Raw genomic sequence first — 23,061 nt, 5'->3', positions numbered from 1 at the left:
ATAGAGAAGCAGATGAGATTAACCCCTAATGGGATTGGTGACACATGAAGCTCTGCATTTCTAATGTTGCAAGGAGGTTGGTGACACCAATCCCTGATAATTTATTGAATTGCTGCAATAAAAATGCCTTCCCTACTGAAAATAGCAGAGAGTAACTGAATAAAGCTCTTGAGTAAAAGGGGATTCATTGCCTGAAGAGGCTTTGCAGGGCACCGCGCTTATTGAGTTAGCAGATTCAGAGGCAGCCAGCTGCTCCAAAGAGGGATTGAACTGAATAATGGTACTTGCCTTGCTTTCCTGTTCCCATCCGCAGCCACGGACAGCCGGGCTCAGAGAGAACGGAGGGACTTGTTCAATACCATGCAGCAAGAGGAGGTTGAGGAGATCACCTTCATTCTTGCGCCGAGCTAACACAGGGCTCAGAGCTGGAGTGGATCCTTGTTTTCCCGCTGGGCTGGAGCCAGGTGCTTCTACAAGTATTTTTTAGGGTAGTTTTTACCTGGGAAGGAGCATTTCTTGGCTAGCCACAGTGGGAAGAGGTGGGAGGGAGAAAGGCTGTGGTTAAATGGAGATGACTCTTCACAAGCATGTTGGAAAGTAAGGTGAAGGGTAAGAAAGCTGGTCTGCTTTGAGGCCAGGGGAAGCAGACCAAGAATCACTTCAAAAAACAGCCAATTTCTTAAATGTCTCTTGAGCATCTCTGTATACTGTGGATTCATCAGGAAATGGCTTTGCATACAACACTTCCAAACAAAATAGCGTAGTGCTCCTAGGAAATGGAACACCAGGGAAAAGCCTTACTTGGTAGCAGAGAGAACCACAGGGTTATGAAAGGCCTTTTCCTACCTCTGGGCCTTTGCCACTTTGTCTGGGTCACTCCAGGAGCTCCTCTTGTGAACTAATAGGTCACACACAGCAGTCCTGACCAGGTGAGTATAAGCTACTGCAGAAAGTCAGTGGTGAAGCAGGCCCATTTATTCCTGTATCTCAGAGGCATTTGGGAGCTCTCAGAAATGCACAATCTTGTGGGAGAGCCAGGGCTACTGGCTCCATCCTTGACTGCATCAGACTAAGTGGCATCCTGCTGGCATCAGACAAAGTGAGGATAAAAAAACAAACTGGTTTAAGTTTGGTTCACCAAACCTTTTAATGTCACAGGCAGTTGAAGCTGCCTTTAGGTCCGGCATTTCATATGTATTTTATAGCTACTTTACAGCCCCTAGTAGCACTCCTAACTTTTTATTGTTTTGATGACTGATTTTCCTTACCACAATTTGTGAGTCTCTCATCTATCCATGTGGCCCAAACACATTAGTATCCTGGGAACTAATGATAGCTATTGACCAAAAATATTTTTCTAAGTGGTAGCTACTGATAAAGCACAGATAGAAGTGAGTAGAAGCAGGGTATGAACAACTGATGTGTAAAAAGCATGTGCTTACAGCAGCATTTGGAAAGGATTCAGGAGAATCTACGATTGGCGAAAGATGAAGCAAGTTGCGAATAATGTTTCGGGAATTGTGTTTCAGGGCATAGCACATTCGCTAAAACAACCCAGGCTTAATTCTTTGAATGGTTTCAGGCACAAAAATGGAGGTGGAAAAAGGCATTTGATAAAGTGAAAACCCATAGCTTCAACATTTTCAGAATCAAGTGCTCCATTAAGGGGCTAAAAACAAAGTGTACTGATTTTACTTTTGAAATCTCCTTTATTTTCAAGGTTATCTCTCTTTGGGAAAAAAAAGTATTTCTCCTTTTTATTTTCATTGCAGACAGAAATAAAAATGTTTTCATTCAGTGCAGACTAAAAATTGTATTAGATTTTTTCTATTCCTGCATCAACCAAAAATAAATTCCCGTTTTTTCTCCCCTCATTGCTAATGAAGAGCTTTCCTAACCAGGGGCAGAACACACAGCCCTGAGCACCACCTTCTCAGTTGCACCTCGTTGTGTCATACCAGGAACAATCTTTCCAGTTAACCAAGCCCTAACACGGCATGTTTATCAAATTCCTCTTAGAGGAAATTCCAGAATGGAGCAGAAGGCAGTAGGGGCCAAGGAAGAAGAGCTTTGACGGAGTGGGGTGGGAAAGGGAGGACGGGGACAGCAGATCTTTCTGTGACCAGAGTCACAGCACCTAGCAAAGCAAGAGCGCAGGGTCACATCAAGGGATGCAAAGATCAGTCACCCTGGGTGGAGGTGGGCACCAAGCAGAGCTGTTTTCCTCTCTTTTACACCATGTTCTGTCTCATTGGCATTGCTGTGTTGTTTGGGGAATACATTTACTTTCAGCTTCATAATCCTTCAGCTTGAAAGAGGCCAGGAAGCATTATAAACACAGCCTTCAAGATGACAAATAGGGATGGGCTTATTCCTTCTGGAGGACTTTCCTGTTCGTGTTGTTAGGAAGATGAATGAACAAATGAATAAGTGAAACAGCTATTCCCACAGGGGAAGACACTGTAGCCACACGGAGTTAGCTCTTGACTCTCAAAGAAGTGATGCTTTTATCCTTCAGGTTTAAATCTCTCTGCCTTTAGAGTGAAACTTGTTTTAAATGCCCAAATATGCTCCTGGCACGGAATAATCCAGGCAAGTCAGGAAATGGCAGCAGTGGAAAGAAGGACAGATACAGACACAGAGGCAGCGAAAGCTGAGTCATGTTGTTGACCCAGATGACAAATGTGGAGAACAGAAAGTGGAGAACATAGCCCAGAGTGAAGCCTGATGTCACAGACCCTTTTTTTTTTTTATCTTGGAAACATTGGAAAATTTACAGTGAAGATATCCCAAAGCATGCTTGACTCGCTGTTAGCTCATTAAAGACACAGCCTTCCCAGACACCAACAACCATCAGCACGAAGCGTTATGAAACTCTTACCCTTGCTCTTAATGACAGGATTTTCGAAGACAACCTCAAACAGAACCTGTTAGCCTGGAGTGATTTTTAGTGTGTAGAATAATCCTGTAACCAAGTACAAATTTGACTCTCAGGTCGAGGCACCAGCCAGCCTTCTAACACTAGAGCCTGAATCTGTTCTCTCCTGCAAGATACAAGAACGATGTGCAAAGACACGCTCAGGGCACGGTCTTAGAGGTGCAACCAGCGCAGCTGCGATGCCACCGCTCCCCGAGTCAGCACTCTGACCTGTTTGGAACAAGCACTAAAGGTCACCGTTCGGATTTGTTTGCACCTTACAGTCATTTTCCACTGGTATAAAAGATGACACAAAGGGAAAAAGCTCGAGAGAAGGTGGCCCTCCCTCCCCACTCCGCTCCTCTCATGCAGTCCCCTCCATTTCTATCTAGTGATTTAATTGGAAAGTCTATTTGCTTGCCCCTGCTTGGTGACGCATGCCAGATATCACGTTCCCTGCTGCTTGCTCCCACTTTGTTTGCCTGCGTATTAATTCTTACAGCTCAGTGCCTGTCTCCACAAAGGCGGCCTCTCCCCGTGAGGAGAGCCCCTCCGCCAGCCGCACGTGTCACGGGCCGCGTGAGGCCACCCGACTTTCTCAGCACCCCGTGAAAGAACACGTTGTTTGGCACGGCGGGTTGGATGCCCACCCCGAGGTGGAGGAACTAACAGGCCACCTGGAGAGGGAGGTGACAAAGGACTCGTGCATGTCCGTAATCCCCAGGAATCTGTTATTCCTGGGGACAACAAAGCCCTGCACAACCCTGCAGCCCCAGAAAGATGCCTTTTAGCACTAGGACATCCTGGCAGTTTAGACTAGCAGGTTATTTGTCCAAGACTACAAGGGTAACGAGAATGAAGGAAAGCAATGCACAGAAAAATTCAGGAACAGTTTGAGACTAGGACCAATTCTCATGTGTTAAGCTTAGCTCTGTGCCCAGCAATGCCAGCGCAACGCAGCACAAGTGCTTAGGCCTGATAACACTGCCTTGTGCAAATATTTTCATGAAGCTCTCTCTAAATATTACTTTCCCCCTATTGCTTTACCCACCTCAGTTTTTATACTGAAAACTCAGTTTATCATGGAAAACTAGGCAATAATAATAACTCCTCATTGCTGCTTTGCAAGCTCAGCACAAGGACAGCGAGCGTGCGAGCGAGCACGTACAAACGGTCCTGCAGCCCCCGGCGTGGTCCAAGTCCCTGCACACGCTCCGAACACACCCCTGTATCTTCAGGATGTCTTCAAGGAGGCATTACGGATGTATTATGCCTTTGCTTGACTCCTGAAGGATGGGCTGAATTTATTCTGCAGCTGGAGAATAGCCTGGACGGAGATCTGAGCGAAATTATTCCCTTTTCATTTGCAGTGTCCAGAACCTAAAGACCTCATGCATGTATGGAGAGCTCCACAATCCCTGCCTGGAGCTACCAGAGTCTTAATTCCCTGGAGCTACCAGAGTCTTAACTCCTTGGCCCTTCAGAAGGATCTCGGAGCTACCAGGCATGTGGATGGTGCCATGGAAAGCCTGCTCCCTCTGCACTGGGACACTGGTACACACTGGTACATACTGGTACACACAATCCTGCATGAATTGAGCTGCCTCCTACCTGCAACAGGCTAAAAGCCCGCGCACGGACACGCGTTCCGAATCAGCACATACGCCAGCCTGGATCTTTACACAGTAACAGCCTATCTGCCAGCCACAGAGCCCGATCTGGGCTCCGGGAAAGGAATAACTCCAGATTGCTGGATTTCAGTGGCCAGGGGAGGTAAGAGCTGAGCAAAGGCGGCTGTGCTCTCCCCGTGAGCAGCATCCGCACGGCCCGAGGACACTAAAATTGCCCACGCAGCCGCATGTCCCGCATTGCCCCTCCCAGCTGTGGCCACCTCAAGCTTTGGCTGGAAAACAGGGAACATTATCACGTCAAAGAGGCAAATGGGATGATGCCAGACACGCACAGCCCGTCTTTCTCCATTAGAAGAAGTGCAGTGAGCAAAACCATGGAGCGTTTGGGGGCCAAGGAAAGATCTCGCTCTACTTTTTCTGGCTTTGGCTTGGAGGAAGTTATTCTTCTGCAGCTGGTGAGAGAACAAAAAATACCTTTTTATGTCAAACCCCTGCTGGGTTAAAGAGATGCATGAGGCGAGCAGGAGTTAGGCAGTACAAGGCCGTAAATCCTCCAGGGAGGAGGTTTTTGTTCTGCCTTTTCAGATCACCAGTACCAGGCACTGAACAATTGCAAAAGCCGAGCAATTTGCTGAGGCGTCGTCTCAGTGAGCGCTTCTGAAAACACGGCTGCAGGGAAAGCAATATAATGAGCTCATTGATCCTCAGATTTCTCTGGGTTTGGAGAAAAACAGCAACGAAAATAGTGCATTATTTTTAAACGCTTGAAATTGCCACTGAGTTCTGTAAGTTCGTATTTCCCATCCAGCTGGGAAGGGCAAATGATGGCCACTTGCCTCTTAGGAAAAAAAAAAGACAGGAAAATTGCTCCATGGAAGAGTGTCTGCTGTATATTGATCTCTCCCTCTGCATGTTCAGGATCAGCTAAACTCCCTTTGCTGCTGGAGTGACAGGGACTTCTGCACCTCTGCAGCAATGGGCCTCTTCCCTGCCCCTGTGCATCCCCTGCTATCCCAGCCTGGTTCTTCAGCCCAGCACATCCCGGCTCCTGCACACCAGGACGCTCTTCCTCAGACCCTCGGGATCCCAAGTGCACATTCCCTGCAACTCTGCCCATGCATCCTGGCCCCCCAGAACAGCACCAGACCTCTTGTGAAAAGAGGTGATGGGGTTATATCTTATTCTGCAGTGTGAATTGAGAAACCCATGGCAATTTGCTTTGGACTCCCATGGGAGTCCCCTGACCTACCTGTGCTTTAACCCAGGTCGAGTGTTTTTTTCCACAGTGGATGAGGTCAGCATTTCAAACCTACCTTCACACACGCAGCCGACATGTGCTGGTAGTGCCCTGCACTGCTTGTCCATGCATTCATTCATCCCTCTGCAGCACTAAAGGTCTCAGTGCATTCCACAGACATCGTATGGAGAAAACCTGTCTGAAAGGTGGTCCCAAGATACAGCACAGAAGTTTGGGGAAAGCAACCAGGAGTCTCCCAAAGAGGGTGACAGCACACAGACATCTCCTGAGAAGAAGCTCAAGCAAAGCAACAAGAAGGTCTCAATTCCCCAGTCACTCTACTGTGCTCCTATGCACCTGGGAATGTCCTAAGTTCAGTTTATCCACAAGACTTAGGCACTGGCTCTGCAATACAGGAAGGTGCTTCTGAAGGCATAGTGACCGGTTTTAGAGGCAAGGGGCAAATCTGGGTTGCCCCATCACGCTCACAAGTTGTTTCTTTACTGCTGTCCTTAGAGCACATGTTCTTTAACGTGCTTGTGCCCAGCAAACTATTCTTCCCTGAAAGAGTTAATGAAGAAACAGTGAGTGCCCTGGAGCACGAGCAGCCTTCGCAACCAGTGGGATTAAAAAGGCTTCTCTCTTCTTGATATTTCAGAGCTTACAATGGAAGCGACAAAGTTTGTAAACATTCCCACTTGGCAGCCTTTTCATATTTACTTAGACTATGATTTATAAAGTGACTCTCAAGCTCTCTCTCCAAGACACAGCTCTTTGCTGTATCAATAAGGATGTGTTTGGGGCTCAGATGTGGATACAGGGCTCCGAGCACGGTTCCGCTGAGTGCAATCTGCAGCACTTTGTGTCATTTCATACCTTTTTTGTATCCGCTCTCATACGTTTTCCCTCGGCCCATTTTATTAGGTAGATGTAGCCCTGGTGGGCCACGGATGTTTCTTCACATTGACTTTACTCCAAAGCGACTTGGAAAGCATCCCACCAGTGTGTAGAACAGGTCCTGCTGTCTATCCAGCACTGCCTCATGCTGGGTTGAGCTGGAACCACTCAGATACTTCTCACTGGATGCCCAGAGGTCATCAAGGTGCCACTTGTTTTCTGAGGACCAGTGTCAATCCACTGGGCAGCATTAAAACTGTTCGTGTTGGTCACGGACCTCATCACAAAAATAGCCTGTTTGTGGACAAAGTGGCTGTGATGTTTCCAGTGGTCTGGCCTATCATATAAGTAAGGGTGGAAAGGACATTTTTTTCCATCATGGAAATGATTTCAAGGTTAAAGTCAGGTGACCTTTCTCACAAATTAAGGTGGGAGGCAGCTTTCCCATGAAAGAAAGTGTTTCCAGGTTTCCAAATGGTCCTTTTGTTCACTGGGAGGACACCACATGTAAGAAGGAGACTGCTCCCTGAGGAAGGCTGACACGGGCACTCGTGTCTCCCATTAGATGCCTACTTGAGATGAATACAATCCACAAACTGTTGAGATCCATAAGGGAGATCCTCATCCTTGACATTCCCAGTCCCAAACCTGGCTTTTACCATTGCTTCTCGCATCCACTTCAGAACTGTTCCCACAAAATGTTCTCATTTCAGTAAATCAGCATTTTCTAACAGAAAGATATTTTCCCAGAAAATTCTCAGCTAATAGCATCACATATAAGCTGAAAGCCGTGAGGACATCCTATTTTGTTAAGTTCTTGGCATGACTTTCTGTGTAACTTGCAAATTCTTGTTTGCCAAGCTCTGCTCTTAACAGACTAGGGGAAATTTTGGCTACTGCTGCAGAATAAAACAAGAACAGAGCGTGTTTTCTTCTGCTACTTCAGAGTTGATCAGCAGGAAAAACAATGAAATAAAATAATTGTTTTTCCTTTATTATGAAGAGAACTTACTGGTGAAAAAGTAAGCCCGGAGGCCAGAAGATGAAGTATTGATTTTTGCAATGTTTATTTCTGAGTTAATTTACAACTCGTGTAGAAAGAGAAAGAAAGAACTGTAAATATCAAATGCATTATGAAAAGGGCTTCAAAAAAAGCCTATTGCAGCGCCCTGTGGCATCTTCACTGGATTTGGATGTTTTCGCTTCTAACATGATTTGATCAAACATTATGAATCACTAGGCAGACCCCCATGATTTGCTTTAACGCACACCGATGGCATTGGGAAAAGCCAAAATTAGACATGGAAATGAAATGAACGCATTATTATCTCAATTTCCTCTGAGCCCAACAAGTCATGTGCTCCCTTCTAGCCACGTAGACACATCTGGATGGATTCCTCGCTGCACAGCATGCTCACGGTGCCATCTCCTTCCCGCATTTTCATAATGCAAAGATGACAAGCTCTGATACAAGAGGCTGCTACGCTCTGACAACTCCATCCGACTCTACTGCCTGCCAGAGGTCCCCGGCTAATTAAGTATCGATCTAAACTTTTTCAGATTTTGTTAAAATCCTTTTGGTGTCACATTATTGTTAATAGGTCTTTAATATATAGCGCATTGTGGAGTAGCTGTGAAGATGAAATGTCAAAAACCATAATTTCTCAAGAAGCATTGCCCTGTCTTCAGGCTGTAGGTGCCAACGTGCTGTTTCAGTGCTTGTTTGCAGCAAGCACTAAATGTTACTATGAGTTTTAGAGGACGTAAAAAACATTGCAGGACTTCTGGTGTTCAAGTCTTTGGACTCAATATGTTTCAAGTCCTTTTATGTACCTGTTTTTGCCCTCTCCTTCTTGTGCTGCCTGTCCCTAAGGCAGCCAGCAGCTCACTAAATGCATCCCATGAGCACAAGCATTGCAGAGCTGCACAGAGGAACCAGGCTGGGATGCTCGTAGCGTAGACAGAGATTCAGCAAAGGATCTCAGCAACCATCTACCCTGCTGGGATTGCACATACCAGCCCCCGTTCTCCTCTGGCAGGGAGCAGGAATAAATAGAGACACCCGTATTTATACGGTTATACAAATATCCAGTCACCAAGGGGAGCAGTGGGACTTCAGCTCAAGTCATTTTGAGTAGCTCCTTCAGCCTCTTTCCCGGTCTGAATAATTAAAACTCCCTGCTGGTTTAAAAGAAGGAATATGAGGCATGGTGAGCAACCGTTCCCATGTCAACAACCCTACAGCATCAGAAAGGACGCTTCCTCTCATGTCCAGGTCACACTTCTTAACACTTCTTTGTTAATTGCTGTTGCTGCAGAACACACAAGCACTCTTTTTGAACAGAAATTTGTCAGCGTGTTTAAAGCAGATTCCAAGCAAGAGATGCTGGAATCTATTAAATAAATAAGGAAAGACAAGTTGAGATAAGGACAACTGAAGTGGCACAGTTCCTCTAGCGTCCTGTCAGTGCCTTATCTAAGTTAGTCTTTATATTTTTATTTCTTTTATCTAGCATGCTTTCTTACCTCGTATCACAACTACTGGCAGTCGTTCTCTAGCTTTGACTCCTTTCTACCTTTGGCTGCCTATCTAAATATGCTCTAAGCCTTAAGGGTCCTCTTCCATGGAGAAGGAGCCTGTTGGAGTGGAGCTCCTGCACGGTCTTTCACCAAGAGAAGGTTTCTCCAGCAGCAAGGGTCTTGCATGCTCCTAAAGTGGTGGAAGTGGATGGGACATGACTAAGTTCACATCTCACTTTCAATGTGATGCATTTGTGGTCTAAAGATACTGCTGGAGAAGTTCAGTGATGTTTTAGTTGGAAGAAAATGTACTCCACTAAAATGACGCCCATGGTGACCCCCACATGCAGAGCTTCATTGGCAACTTCTCAGAGCCATCCATTTTACTGGTAAGACAGGTTTCAGAAGCTAAATGTATACAGAAAATGTATACAGAAAATGTATACAGAAATAAGGTTTGCACCTCTCCGAGCTGTATTTATTTTCCTACTTAAATCAACGTGTTTCACCATAGCAACTACTAAAGAAGGTATCAACAGCATTTGAGCAAATAAACACTCACTAGAGCACCCTTCTGAAATATTTATGCCCTGCTCCCCGAAGCGCACACTGTGTGTGCTGATAAAGCAGCACGGCCCCGCGCGCGGCGCTAGGACAGTCTGGAGAGCCTGTCCACGGCTGCCTAGCAAAGGGGAGGAAAAATCATTCTTCAGCAGCCTGTTCCTCTGCCAAGAGCTTAGCCACCTCTGCACGGGCCGACTGAGAACCTGAGAGGGCCACGAGGGCCACGCTGCTCCAGCAGAGCCAAGGAGGTTGAGTTTTAGAGAGGCAAAGCCGGGAGAGACTTGCTCCGCAGCACTTGTGCTCTGCAAGGAAAGCCAATCTCTCTCAGGCTGTAAACGTTGTTCAGCTCATACCCATCTGGGTTACTGATAAGCTGATTCAGAGAACGGATCCAGCAGAATAAGATTCATTCTTAGTCACTCTGTTATTTTACTGGCTTAATTCATTGATGCAGGAGTTGTATCTTTGAGCTTAGCATTTACTAAGTCTCTAGGGGAAGGAAAAAAAAATTGAATACAACCACCCCGTATTCAACACTCGGCTTGGAGATGGCCCTGTAAGAAGAGAGATATGGGCTGCTACCCAGCCTCCTGTCTGGAAGCTGGTTTATCCTGGGGGAATTGGGCATAGAGGAATCCATTTCCCCAAATATTTCCCTTTGAAAGAAGCAGCACATTTAACCATTAGGAATCATGATCCAGAGCCCTCCAGGGGCAGGGCCAGCAGCGTGTGTTGCTCACAACCTCAGAACAGGAGGCATCCCAGACCAAAGCAGGGATTTTTGAGCCAATCTTTGGGAATTAGGGGCCAGTCACTGCATTAGCTTAACCACCTGGGGCCCATACATAAAATCCTGTAACAAGGAGATTATGGATCCTGGATATCCAAGAAATATCCACGGGCCTACCTGCCTCGCTGTGGTCCTGCCTGCTCAGAGATAAGACACCACATTTTATTTTTGCAGTTTGCTCAGAGCAACAAACCCCCCTGCAGAGCTATTCAGTGACTGGCAGCAATGAATGCAGGGAATAAGTGAGAGGAAGCTGCAGCTTTGGAAGAACATGAAGAGGGAGAATTACGTGACCGTTTAACCTTAATGCTGCAAAGCTGCCTGAGGAGACCTGCTTGTTTACCCAGTAATTCTATACCCAGGCACTTGGCAGGCTTTTGGAAAGCTATTTCAGGAAGTTTCTTCTTAAACTTTATTTTTATTTTGCCCAGTGACACCACACAGCCCCTACACACCAAAATGAATTTTCGCAGGCAATTGATAAAGGCCAAAGAACTACGCCATGAAAGCTGGAGAAACATTGCTCTCAAAACAGCTATCCCAATTTCAACCTTTCCTCAGTTTCCTAGGGCCAGCAGCGAGACACCTTCAAAAGATAAGGCTGGGAATTAATGTTTTAATGCTCCTATGTATTAAAAATCACAGGCTCTGCAGAGCATTTTAAGGCAGGCCATAATCGTTCCCACCCCTCGGCTCCAGCTCCATCTTCCTCGGACAGTTACTTATTGCTCCTCTGTCTCTGGCTGATCCTTCCACTTCCCTGGGCACCACTCACCCTTTCTCTGCAGTTACTCAGCTGATGAGATTAAGCTCAGAGCAAGAGAGCTCAACCTGTGCTTAGCGCTGGCTGCTCTTTCTGTTCTAGACTAAGACCACACTGCACATCTGAGAGCTCCTCTGTCTCTATTTTCCTGGCAATAGCAGTCAATCTAATAGAAGTCATTACTTTTCTCTGCCAACCTTGTCTCACTTGTATCCCGAGACCATCAGGGCTACAGTGCTGCTTACACAGGTTTTGCTTTTAAGCATCCCTGCCTTGATTTTTCACTTCCGCCAAGTTTCTCCATTTGCTTTCTGAATTTAATGTGGTCCAGTTTATGCAGCAAGCAGACAGCGCCGATTCTTTATTAGGGGTCACACTGGCCAAAAAGCAGGTGATAGAAGTTCTGGCTCAGCGTCAGCCTAATGTGATTCCCAAATTGGAGCTGGCTTACAGCTGTGTGGCTCAGACACCGGCAAATCAAGTCCTCCAGACCAGCAGCACAGACATGCCCTTTGGCAGCGAGTGTGAATCTCAACTGCAGTTTTCTTCATTTGCTTCTCACATTTCCCTCCCTAGCACAGGGCTTCATACCTACCCCAGGGTGACATGGCAGTAAGATTACTTTGGCTTAAGAGCTGTGTTAAAACCACTTAAAAGCTAAATAAAGAAAAATAAAAAGCGGTTATTTTCTGCATGTGTGACACGGCTTTAGCTGCGAGAGCTTTGAGGCCCCAAGACAAGCAGTGGGTGCTGCAGATACCTGTCAGCATGCACTAAAGGGACGAATTTCCAAAGCTTTTCAGGCTCTTTCAGCTGCCTAGAGCTGAGTTTTGGAGGAGATACGGCAGGGAAAAGGTGGACAACATTAGTCCAGTACCGATGGGCAGGAGCTCTAACCACACATTTCAACTTGCCTGCTGTGAACCTCGCCAGCTGAAATGTCCTCTCCATTCCATGCTACTCAGCAGTTGGCATTGCCTATAATCTGGCTCACCCTAGTGGTCTGAGGCTTAATGAGATGTCTGTAATACCCAGTAATTGCTTTGGGTGATTTTAGCATTGACAAAAAGTCATCCAATCACTTTGGAGCAGTTAAATTAAAAGCAAACTGGATTTTGCTAACTATGCTCTGCTTCCAGGTAACGCTTTTTAGAAATTCTCATAAAATCTCTCTGCCGCGTTGAATATAATTTGGATTTTTATGGTATTTTTTACAGTTCCTCAAATAATTCCACCCGCATAAAATCTCTTCCTGGATGGAAAATTCATAAAAAGCTGAATTGTTGTGAAAGGTAGGAGCATGATCTAATATTGTCAACTCTTATTCCCAGACCTTGCCACTGTATTCCTGATGGGCTGAGAGTTAATAATTAATAAATGCTATAAATTACTTGGGAACTTCAAGCTCACACCTGCCCTTCCCCACTTGCCCAGCCAATGCTAACGATCATGGTCATGGGGAAGTCACATGCCCAGATGTCTCCCTGGTCCAGCGGGACCATCGGGGACCGGTGCCATGGGAGGCCTTCAAGAGGCAGCACTGCCACCCCTGGCAAAATGCCCCTCGTGCAGGTGAGGAACAAGTCAACATCCCGGAGGTGTTCACAGGATCCATCCCAGAGCACCCTGGGGACAGGCCAAGGGCATTTCCAGCACCCTGGGGCTGAGCCAAGCACTGGTGACCATCGGTGAGAAGCGACGGTGGCAGGTCCCAAGGACAGGAGCCCAGCAAGACACACACTGGCTTTCAAGAGGAGTTATCCACCAACCCACCTAACTCTGTTTCTTGGAAAGATACTGGAACAAATGATCAAATAATCAATATAAGCACCTAGATAATAATAAAATGGCAAGAAGGAGCTGGCATGGCTTCCTGCGGAACAAATGGCACCAAATCAATCTAATTTCCTCCTCTGACAGAATAACAGGGAGAAATGTGATATGTCCTGACTGGAAAAAGGTTCAGTATCACATGACAGTCTCACGAGCAGATGAGGGACAAATGAGCAAAATAAGAACAAAATCCTCCTAACTCGGATGCATAAGCAGTAGAAAAACACTTCCCAAAGAATCGATTTCTACTGGGACATCAGAACCTGTTTTTGTCCACTAGGTCCATTAATGACTGATTTCTATGATAAAAAAGATAATACGATTTTATAAACCGAGAGGGACTGCGAACAGTACAGAGGACAGGCGCAGAAATTAAATTGATCCTGATAATGAGATGAAATCTGTAAGCTGAAACTCAGTGAGGGCAAATGCAAAATACGGCGCTTGGGAAGGAAAAATCGAATGTACAAACACAAAACGAGAAATAACTAACAAGGCATCTCTGAAAGGTAGATGACACCAATTACCACATCACTTCTATCTGTGTGCAGAGTATTTTTTCCCTATTAAAATAGTTAACCTAGAATTTACCACTGTGTACAGATAGTGTTGATGTTGACAGAGCTGCTCTAAACCTCATTTCTATTTTTAGCAGATTTCTTTTTCCAAGATTCACTCCATTAGAAAGTAACTTTTTTTTTGAGTTTGTGTAGAAGAACCAAAACACTACCAAACATTCCCAAAATACCAGCTGTTTCTTTCTTGGTATTTGACTCCTTTTTCTCTTCTGTTACATTTTCAAGAGTCCCTTCTTGCTGCTTATTTGCTTATTTTATTCTGCCCGAGTTCCAATTTTGCTTCCATCATCCTTATTTCATTATTGCTCTAAGTGAAACAGAATTAATCTTCCATAGTAAATGCAAGTTTAAGACCCATAGTCCTGAACAGATTTTGTGTGCAATGCTGTGTGATACCAGATGGGCCAGAGAATTATTATTTGGGAATTTTGTACCTTCTGGCGACTCAATTCACATTCCTCGTCCTCCTTGTTTCCTCTCTGGTCTCCAAGGTGCCAAAGGGACAGGACTTTTACTGACCATGCTCATCAGAGCTGTGACTCCTACTGCTACCACTGTACAAAAAATAGTGGTGCAATTAGGCACATTTACAGCATAGAAACAAACTCACCTCAAGGCTCCTGTCCACCAGCGTGGTGTGCAGTGCCAGATGATCCGTGAGCTGCCTGGTATATTGCAGGAAGAAGGCATCATCCCAAGTGCTTATCCAGCTGCTTTTGCAGCTCTTTCTAAGTGTGGGGCTACACATGTAGCTGGGGAGAGGTGCTGATCTGGATCCTTGCAGAAGGGGCCATCTCCCACATCCAAGAGAGCCTGGAAGTGCCTTAAGCTTCTTAGCAGATCAGGTTGGCACAAAGCTGAGGAATGAGGAACCCATGCCGATGTAGTTCAGAGATGCCTCTGTCACAGGGGGTGCCATTCAGTCTAATTTCAGGATTTGTTCAGTTTAAATGGCTGGGAATGGTTTGCAGAGGGGTGAAGTGGAAGTCAAAGTAACACTATTTTTGTCTGACTGCATGGATTTTTCAGCTTCCCTTTGTGTGTCCCTACTTTGATCCCTTCCGCACCCTGTGGGCCATGTTTGGATGAGGGCAGCGCAAGAAGCATCATTTACACCCACACAGACACTTGTTTCTCTTCTTGATCTCACACAAAGACTATCTGATAAGGAGGGAGGAGAAACTGCCTCTTTGTTTAGTCGAAAATACAACAATAGAATCCTATTCTAATGCTGAAGAGCAGCGCACAGCCTAAGGGACAAAAAACACTCGTCATGAGCTGAGTGGATTGGTCATTGCTCTCGTTATTGCTTTTTAGTATCCCAGTCAGATGAGTATCACAAACATCAAAACAGATTTTCAGCCAAGTTTATCAGCCATGATACAATTCAACCAACCCAGTGCAGCTGCAGTATGTATGAAATAAGTTTCTCCTTGAAGAGTGCAGTGAAGAGAGACAGACTTTCACCATAAATTCTGGAGAAGTCACCCAACATCTCAGTGTGAATAGATTCTGCTAGGCTAGAACTGTTCTTTTTCCCTTTCCCTGCAAAGCTCAAGCATGTAAAACACAGCAAATTATTTCACCTCTGAATGCTATGCACCGCTGTTTGGAAGTGGGAGCTGGCAAGAACCTAGTGTGATGGCCGTGTGGGCTGGAGGCACCAACCAGCCCTTGGTGGCAGCTCCAGAGGGACCCAGCAGCATCGTGCTCTTCAGCGCAGTGATCCAGACCTGTGGCTGCGGCCCCCTTGCTCTGACACGGGGTCAGCAACCAGACACACTCTGACACCCTGCTTCAGGGAGCAGGGACTAAGCACAGCATTCAAAATTTCACACGTTTTAATGTTTAAAAAAAAAAAAAAAAAAAACAAGTAAATGATGATTCAGAACAGGTCCCGTCATGTTTTGCTTTACAGAGAGATATCCACAGATCAGTTACATGAAAGCAGAAGACATAGATAATCTTAAAATCCTCCCGCCCAAACACCCCACTCAACTGCAGACTCTATGCAGGCTCCATGCAGGACACAGGTGCTCCTGAGCAAACACTACAGCCAAAGCCAGAGAAAGAAGAGCTTCACACGTACCCAAAGCCCCCCAGAACGTCAGATCTCTTAAGAGGGGACTCCATCCAAAGGCCCTGAAAGCCCTAATCAACCTCCAAATACAAACTGGACAAACTTGCAGCTCCTCTGGTCTGCCCCTGCAGCTGTGAGCAACACAACCCCCTTCTCTGCGGGCTGTGGAGGGAGGCCCTTCATAAGGTTAAAATTAGTGGCTGTTAACCTGTCCCTCCAGGTTGCACCATCACTAGCAGAGCACTATTTGCATGACCTAATACCTTGCCCAGGAAATGCAGGGTTAGAAGTGAAGCACCAAAATGTTTCTTTCAGCAAAAAAAGGTCAGCAAAAAGCAGGAGTCAAATTCTAGAGTAATAGTAAGGCAAAGCCATGGATTTGGCATGTCTGATCTGCTCATTTTTCACCTCTCTCTCTCTAGTCTAAGGTTACAAGATGTAGTATTTCATTAGAATAGTAAGTCACTAGTTACTAAACAGAGAGAACAGTCTCTTATTATGTTTATCTATTCCACGGGGCTCAGCCTGAGTATATCAATGGCTAGAAGAGGGGTTGCTTTTCTTTTTCCAGATGTTTATTTCAAAAATGTGCAAAATGGGATACACTGACAACGCTGTCATCCTAGCACAACTGATCCACGACCTGCTCGAGAGCCCTTCCGCCTGCCCCCCGCCCTACCCCCCACCCTCCCAACACTACGTGAAAGATTCGGGACACACCAATGATCCGATCAGCCAGCGGCAACGCAGAGCTCAGCTCGCCCAGGGTCTGCAAGCAGGGAAGGAGGCTTCGCCCACAGCTCAACGTATGGCGCTACTATGGAAACTAGAAAAGAACATTTACTCAAAGGGTGGCAGTGGCAAGATGTGCTAGGGGCTGCTGTGCTTCCCCGCGTGGGCACCCATCCTCTGCGGGTCTTGAGAGGGGTAGTGGATGGGGCCCGGTGCTCTCATGAAGGGTGGGGGGGGGCCCATGGCATGGAACATGTGTGGTCCAAAACCTGCAGACACAAAACGGAGAAGCCGGGTTCAGACAGAGCCGCAGAGCAGGCACTGCAGATCTGTTATCACTCTTCTGAGACACCTACACAAAGCTCCTAGCAGCCACCTCAGAAAGAGGGTCTATTCCACCCAGATTTTTGAGTTGATGAGTTGATTTGAGTTGATTTTCAAATCTCCAAATTCTCCTCCTCTCCTTCCAGTGTAACTTAACCCAACATATACATTTGCTCACAACTATAACCTGGTGGGAGGACCCCAACGCAGTGGTCTATAATCACAATTTCAGTGCTTTCTTCTCAACTCTGAAGCAAATCAAATGCATTCCCAATGGTCAGATATACCCACTGTTTCCTTAAGTCCCACAGAAAGGTGGTGTCCAGAGAGATACACTCACATAGTTGAACATGGGCTTACGACCAACTACTTGCAGACTCACCTTCAAAGTCCTGGTCACTGCAGCATTTACACAAAAGCACCGAGAAGGTCTCAGCACCAGTACCAGGAACCTCCGACTCACCCACAAGTTTGCAAGTGAACATATACCCGCCCCCAACTCAGTTTTATCAAGTTGTGCTGACAGCCCACTTGGTATCATCGGCTTAGATTGCATAATCAGGAGTGAGGAACATCAGCACAGGGCGTGCATAAGTTACAGCCCAGGCGAGCAAGGAGCATTTACCTTTCCAGCCCTCTGTATCTGCACACCAAGTTAGATATTCCCACCGAAATAGGAAAAACAGGTACCTGGAGGTGGTGGTGGAGCAATGCCAGGAGGCGGCGGCAGGGCGATGTTAACCACGGCCGGAGGGCCGCTCGGAGGTAGGTTGAAGTAATTTGCAGAAGCCTCTTCCTCGGCAGCTGGAGGCGGCGGGAGAGCTGCAGCAGAACACACCGCAGTTATGGAAATCTCCTACTCGAGCCGTGCAGAGGTACCTGCCTGCAGAGCGGGGCAGAGCCTGCTCTCCCCCAGGGGCAGACTGTCTCTACCTGAGCACATCTGAACAGCACTGAGAAGCAGGACTGTGCTGAAGCTCCAGAACAGGCAGCATTTTCTCCACAAGGAGCCAGCCTCACTTTTTCCAGAGACAACACTCAGGGAATCAGGAATACATTAGCTAGGTGTTGCACAGTGTGAGCTGCCACTTTCTCTAACCTAAATTATTTTAATTTAGCATAGCTTTTCACCTGTGACACAACGAGGCCTCTTTCCACCCAGAACTTGCTTTTAGGCAAAGCTCTCCTCTAATCCCAGCAGGGTCTGCTCGAAACACGCTGTCAATAATTGCTCTGGCCTCACAAGTGCCTCTGCTGTCCCAAACCTCCATGACCAGAACAGCAGAGTGCAACTTCAGTGTCTCAGGGTGGCAGGTCAGCATTAAGTGTTTCAGAAATCAAAATGTGCTCCTTACCTCCAGGGAGCCCTGGAACCGGCTCCAGCTTTATCCCAGACTCTGTAGTTCCTTCCTTGTCCTTTTCTTTTCCTCTTGCTGCCTGGGACCTAAAAGCCAGAGAAAAGTTTGAGAGGAAAAAGGAAACAAAAAGTAGAACGAGCAGATATTAACACCACAACAATTCCACATCATCTAATCTAGATCCATTGCTTCAGACCTAAGATAAAAATTCACAGACTGGCAGCAACAGCCAGTACAGACCGAGCTACCAGTGCTCACGGGAGCCAGGTGAGAACTCAACCTACAGTGACCCAACCAGAAACCCCCCAACAAATTACACTCCAATCCAAATCCCACTGTTGAAAGAAGAACATTTTAAGAGGACCCCTGCTATTCATCAACTCAGGATCTGCCTAAACCCATCAAGACTGTATAAAGGTACTGAAGAACCACAGCTGGATTTGAGTCCCTCTGCACTTTTAAGAATCAAGTCTCCAGAGGGCAGTATCCACCAGACACATGAAGAAGAGACGATGCCTCTGGCCATGGCACACTCACCGGCCCCACTTGACATTGAGCCTGCGACCGTTGACAATGAGTTTGTTGAAGGATTTCTCAGCAGCCACTTCTGCAGCCTGCCGGGTGGCAAACTGGATGAAAGCACACTGCTGCCTCTGGACTACAGTTACTGTCCGGATCTCCCCAAACTGGTAGAAGTGATTTCTGTACAGAAAAAAATGTGTATTAAAAATATGTATAAAATGTGTATTAAGAGACCCACTGCTCTTACCAAGTGGCCAGCAGAGCAGGCTCTTATATGGTCAAACACACTCACATCCTTTCTTCTCTCTATCACCGGTTCAGACTAGCCATTAGAATAATGTCCCTCGCTCTGTAATTACAGAGCAGTAAAAAATAATATAGCTTCTCCCAGAGGCTAAGTAGGGAAGAGCTATGGGATCTTTCTGTAAAAAGCATAATGAGGTATCCTCAAGAGTCACAGCATGATTCATCTTTGAGAGAAATTTTAATCAAATCACATAATGTCCTTGTTTATCTGTCCTCCAAGAAGCTAAAACTCCTCTGCACTCACCCACCCACCAGTTCCAATGGGATTTTTATTTTCTTGCAAGAGAAAATATCTTTCAGGCATGACAACAGATGAACCCTCCATGTTGCGGGGGCAATTCTGACAGAGAATGCCCCTAAGGTTCCATAATGAAGGATCACATTAAGAAATGAGAGCAACACAAATGCACCAACACACCTGAGATCTGCTTCAGAGATAGTATCTCCAAGGCCTCCAACATACAGGGTAGTAATAGTCTTGTCGTCAGGGGGGTCCAGACGAGGCATGGTTGACGCTCGCTTCAGAAGTTTATCAGCCACGGGGTCATTAATGCCATAGTAACGATCTTTGATGTTCTGATCCGCCAGAGGATCATCTGGATCTGTAGGCTTCTCGTGTCTAAGGTTCAGTAAATGCAGTATTTCATAACAATGACAGTTGCATCAGATTAACATGGCCGCTACCTTCCCTTCTAAACATTGCTCACACCCTTAAAGCTATTCACGCAAATATACTAAAATGGAACAAAGAAACCCAAAAATATAAATGCAGCTATCCTCATATCATAGTATATTATTGCTTTGCGCTCCAAGTGAACAGCACTCCTGAGAGCTCAACATTCAACACTACAAAACAGCAGCTCTGGGTTTCAATCGGCCTCTTGTTCAGACACAAAGATCTCTGCTTGAGGCTGACACCACAAGGGAAGAAATGAAGTACCCAAGAGAAGAGCTGCATTCACTGCCTCACTCGAGCACCACAGGACTGCACTGCAAACCCTTAACGAGTGAACTTGCCACCACAAGGACTCATCTCTGGCGCTAGACACCAACTTACAGCAAGTTTCACTGACACCTCCCGTTCTTCAGACCCTGAACACCCCGTATCTGGCCGTGAAGAGCAGGTCACTGTCCAAGCTGTATCCATACCTGTAGGGACACTCCTCCCCTCTCTTGCATTCTCCTTTCACCCAGAAGGAACAGATATGGGGGCGATTCCGTTTATAGTAAGGGGTGGTCCGGGCCAGCTTTAGCAGCATGTCGCTTGTGGAAGTAGCTTTGCCTAGTGCACCAACTGGTCTGGTGCCATCAGAGTTGGCTATCTAAGGAAAAGTTAGAAAACAGGGAATTAGACGTAGACCACTATAAAAAACTAATGCACAGAACTAAGGGTAGGGAGAGATTTTAAGATGACCTGGGTCATTTCAGAACAAGTGAATTTCGGCCCCTCTCACCTCTACACACAACCACAGCACGATTAGAAATGGACTTCATTACCTCTCTTTCCATGTTCTGGGTGTAGTACTCTTTATTGACGTCAGATTTAGGCATTTCATCCTTAAGGGAGAGTCCTGCATCCCGGACTTGAATCGGCAAACCTAAAATTAAGTTAAAAAGCAAATCCATATTAATCACAAGCTGCAAGTGTGAAAATAGTTATTAGAAGCTGCACTAGCCAGGTGCACCGTGCACCAACCACGTCCCTGAACCCCAGAAGAGATGCGAGCACTGAGATTTGGTCTCCTCAAAGACCATCAACAGCCAAGACAACCATGGCAGTTATAAGAATACGTTTAAGGACACAAGCAAGTAGATCTGCCTCTTATCTCAGTTCCCTTTTTCTTTTTTTTAGTACACACCATATTCCAGGTCAAGCAGACAGGTCTGACAGACATTCTTGAGCTTGCTGCATGTCTGACATACTTCTGTCTTCTTAAAGCGCATACGGACACCAGGGCACCAGCGAAACACCGTGAAAGGCCTGGCACAAATCTGAAAGGCAGGAAGGAGACTCGTGTCATCATCACAGAGCAACGAAATCACCATTCATCTTCTCACAGAGAACATCCAAACACATCAAGTCTCTTTCAACCATGAGTCTGTCTTCACCATCTTAACCCAAAGGTCCAGACAAACAAACTTATGAGCTCTTGAAGGATTTGATTCACTTTAGTGCCTTATTTTGACAGGGGAAAGTTTGGGAAAGGCCTTTTTTGATCAGGTACAATATCTCAATGAGGAAAGCTAAGCTACACAAAGGAAAACACATTCTTCTTCCCTCCAGGAGATATCACCACAGAGCTACAGGAGGTGAATTGTTTCCAAATTGCTCACCCACTGGCGCAGCAGCGAGGCCAGGGAAAGGGGGCACAATTTTTGATACAAAAAAAGAAAGAAATACTGTCATGTATGACATTTGTTGCAAAAATGTATCCACTCACACTATAGGTGCAATCTGAGGAAGTAGTGCAAGATTTCAGCACATACCTCCTTCCTAACTCAGATGACAAATGGTAAAGGAAAAACAATATAAAGTTTTCTATTTTGTATTTCCAAAAGAATGGGAATAACTTATTCACAGAGAAATGAAGTCCAACTATATGAACAGAAGCCATGAGATCATTTGATATGCACAGATATCTTTGGATGTGGCAAAATCAATATGATCAAAACGTAAGTCTGAAAAATGCTGGTGCCAAACCATAACAACACAAGTCTTCAAAACTTTAATCTTGTCAGGCTAATTGATCTTTCTCTAACAAAGCACATGGTAGTTTGATGCAAAAACTTACACAGTTACACATATAAACATATGAATCTGTTAAGCAATATAAGCGTTTTTTTTGAAGCTCACGTTTTTTCCTATTTTTTTTTTAATAGTAATATGTACAGCTCATAGATGTATGGCAGTTTAGATGTCAGTTCTTCAAAAGACAATGCACGTACCTTGCATTCTTTTCCATATTTCTCTTTGGTCTGAAATGCAATCAGAAACAGTAAAAGATACTCATTTGCTTAAGATACTTTTTCCCCAATTTAGCATGTTACCAAAATAATTATATTCACATATAACAGCACAGTAGTTTTTTTCCCCCCTCTTATTTTGCATTTAGACCCATCCATCCCTGCAGTCTGGCCTCAACCAGGATAGTCCTTAATGTGAGTGGAAAAACAACAACAAAAACCGCAAGCAAAACAAAAAACAAAATAACTCCCCAACCCACCCTCCCCAAAAAACCCTTTCTCAATCCCTTTTTGTTTTGGATTACGGAAACTCTGAAGGATTGAAACACACCGTTAGCAGATCAACTCCGTATACGGAATATAGAATTAAATATTAATTGCTGCTCCTAACAGACAATAGCTGCATGAAAAAAAGAGACGTTTCTGGAGAATAACCCATCCTCATCCTGGCAGTCCACATCACAGTTCACAAAGGGTTTTCAGTAACCTTGGTATACGGGAAGGAGGGAAGCCACCTGATCCAGGACTAAGATGATATAAAATGGATGGATCCATCCTCTCGTGAAGAGGCAACAGTGAAAGATAAAGAACTAGAATTACCACAAAGTGACTCTCATAAGACAGATTTAAAGCAGATTTTACAGATGCGTGTCCTGCCTGCTCCAGAAGCTGCATGAACGTATTTAACGTTTCAGCACCTCGCTCATCCCCGCGCGGTTTAAGCTCACCAAGGCTTTGCTCTCCAGCACATCCCGCGCTTGGATGTTGGACAACGCTGCCTTATTCCCTGCGCGTTACTGACCGACGGCGTCTTAAACCGGCGTCTTAAACCGGGGATGGGCCTCGCGGCGCAGGATTAACTAGCGCGGGGCTCAATGCGGGCCCGGCGCCGCGCTCCGCACACACCTACCATGCGGATGTAGGGGTTCTCTCCCAGGCATGTCTGGCACAGGATGGGGAAGTCCTGCACGGGGCGAGGGGAGACACAAAGAACAGTGAGGGCTCGGCAGCGGCGCCCGCGGCCCCGCCCCGGCGAGGGCGGCGG

At 46.0% G+C, this 23,061-nt stretch overlaps 1 protein-coding gene across 1 annotated transcript in view; it reads right to left on the bottom strand.

Annotated features, from left to right (window-relative positions):
• Nucleotides 1-15,593: 15,593 nt before the first annotated feature.
• RBM22 (RNA binding motif protein 22) overlaps nt 15,594-23,061 on the bottom strand; it is an 8,401-nt gene continuing 933 nt past the window's right edge. The window contains exons 2-11 of the mRNA XM_026047537.1: nt 22,927-23,018; nt 21,999-22,028; nt 20,912-21,044; nt 20,550-20,650; nt 20,202-20,374; nt 19,471-19,671; nt 18,762-18,926; nt 18,222-18,310; nt 17,557-17,688; nt 15,594-16,811 (exon numbers count right to left, since the gene is read on the bottom strand). Of these exons, the coding sequence (XP_025903322.1) occupies nt 16,681-16,811; nt 17,557-17,688; nt 18,222-18,310; nt 18,762-18,926; nt 19,471-19,671; nt 20,202-20,374; nt 20,550-20,650; nt 20,912-21,044; nt 21,999-22,028; nt 22,927-23,018 (1,247 nt within the window). The 3' untranslated portion in view covers nt 15,594-16,680. The remainder of the gene's footprint in view (nt 16,812-17,556; nt 17,689-18,221; nt 18,311-18,761; nt 18,927-19,470; nt 19,672-20,201; nt 20,375-20,549; nt 20,651-20,911; nt 21,045-21,998; nt 22,029-22,926; nt 23,019-23,061) is intronic.

Source organism: Nothoprocta perdicaria, unplaced genomic scaffold (assembly GCF_003342845.1).
Source record: "Nothoprocta perdicaria isolate Ctin4 unplaced genomic scaffold, notPer1 scaffold_5, whole genome shotgun sequence".
Classification (NCBI taxonomy): Eukaryota; Metazoa; Chordata; class Aves; order Tinamiformes; family Tinamidae; genus Nothoprocta; species Nothoprocta perdicaria.
Note: the sequence above shows the minus strand (reverse complement) of the source record. Positions and strands in the feature narration are given on the sequence as shown.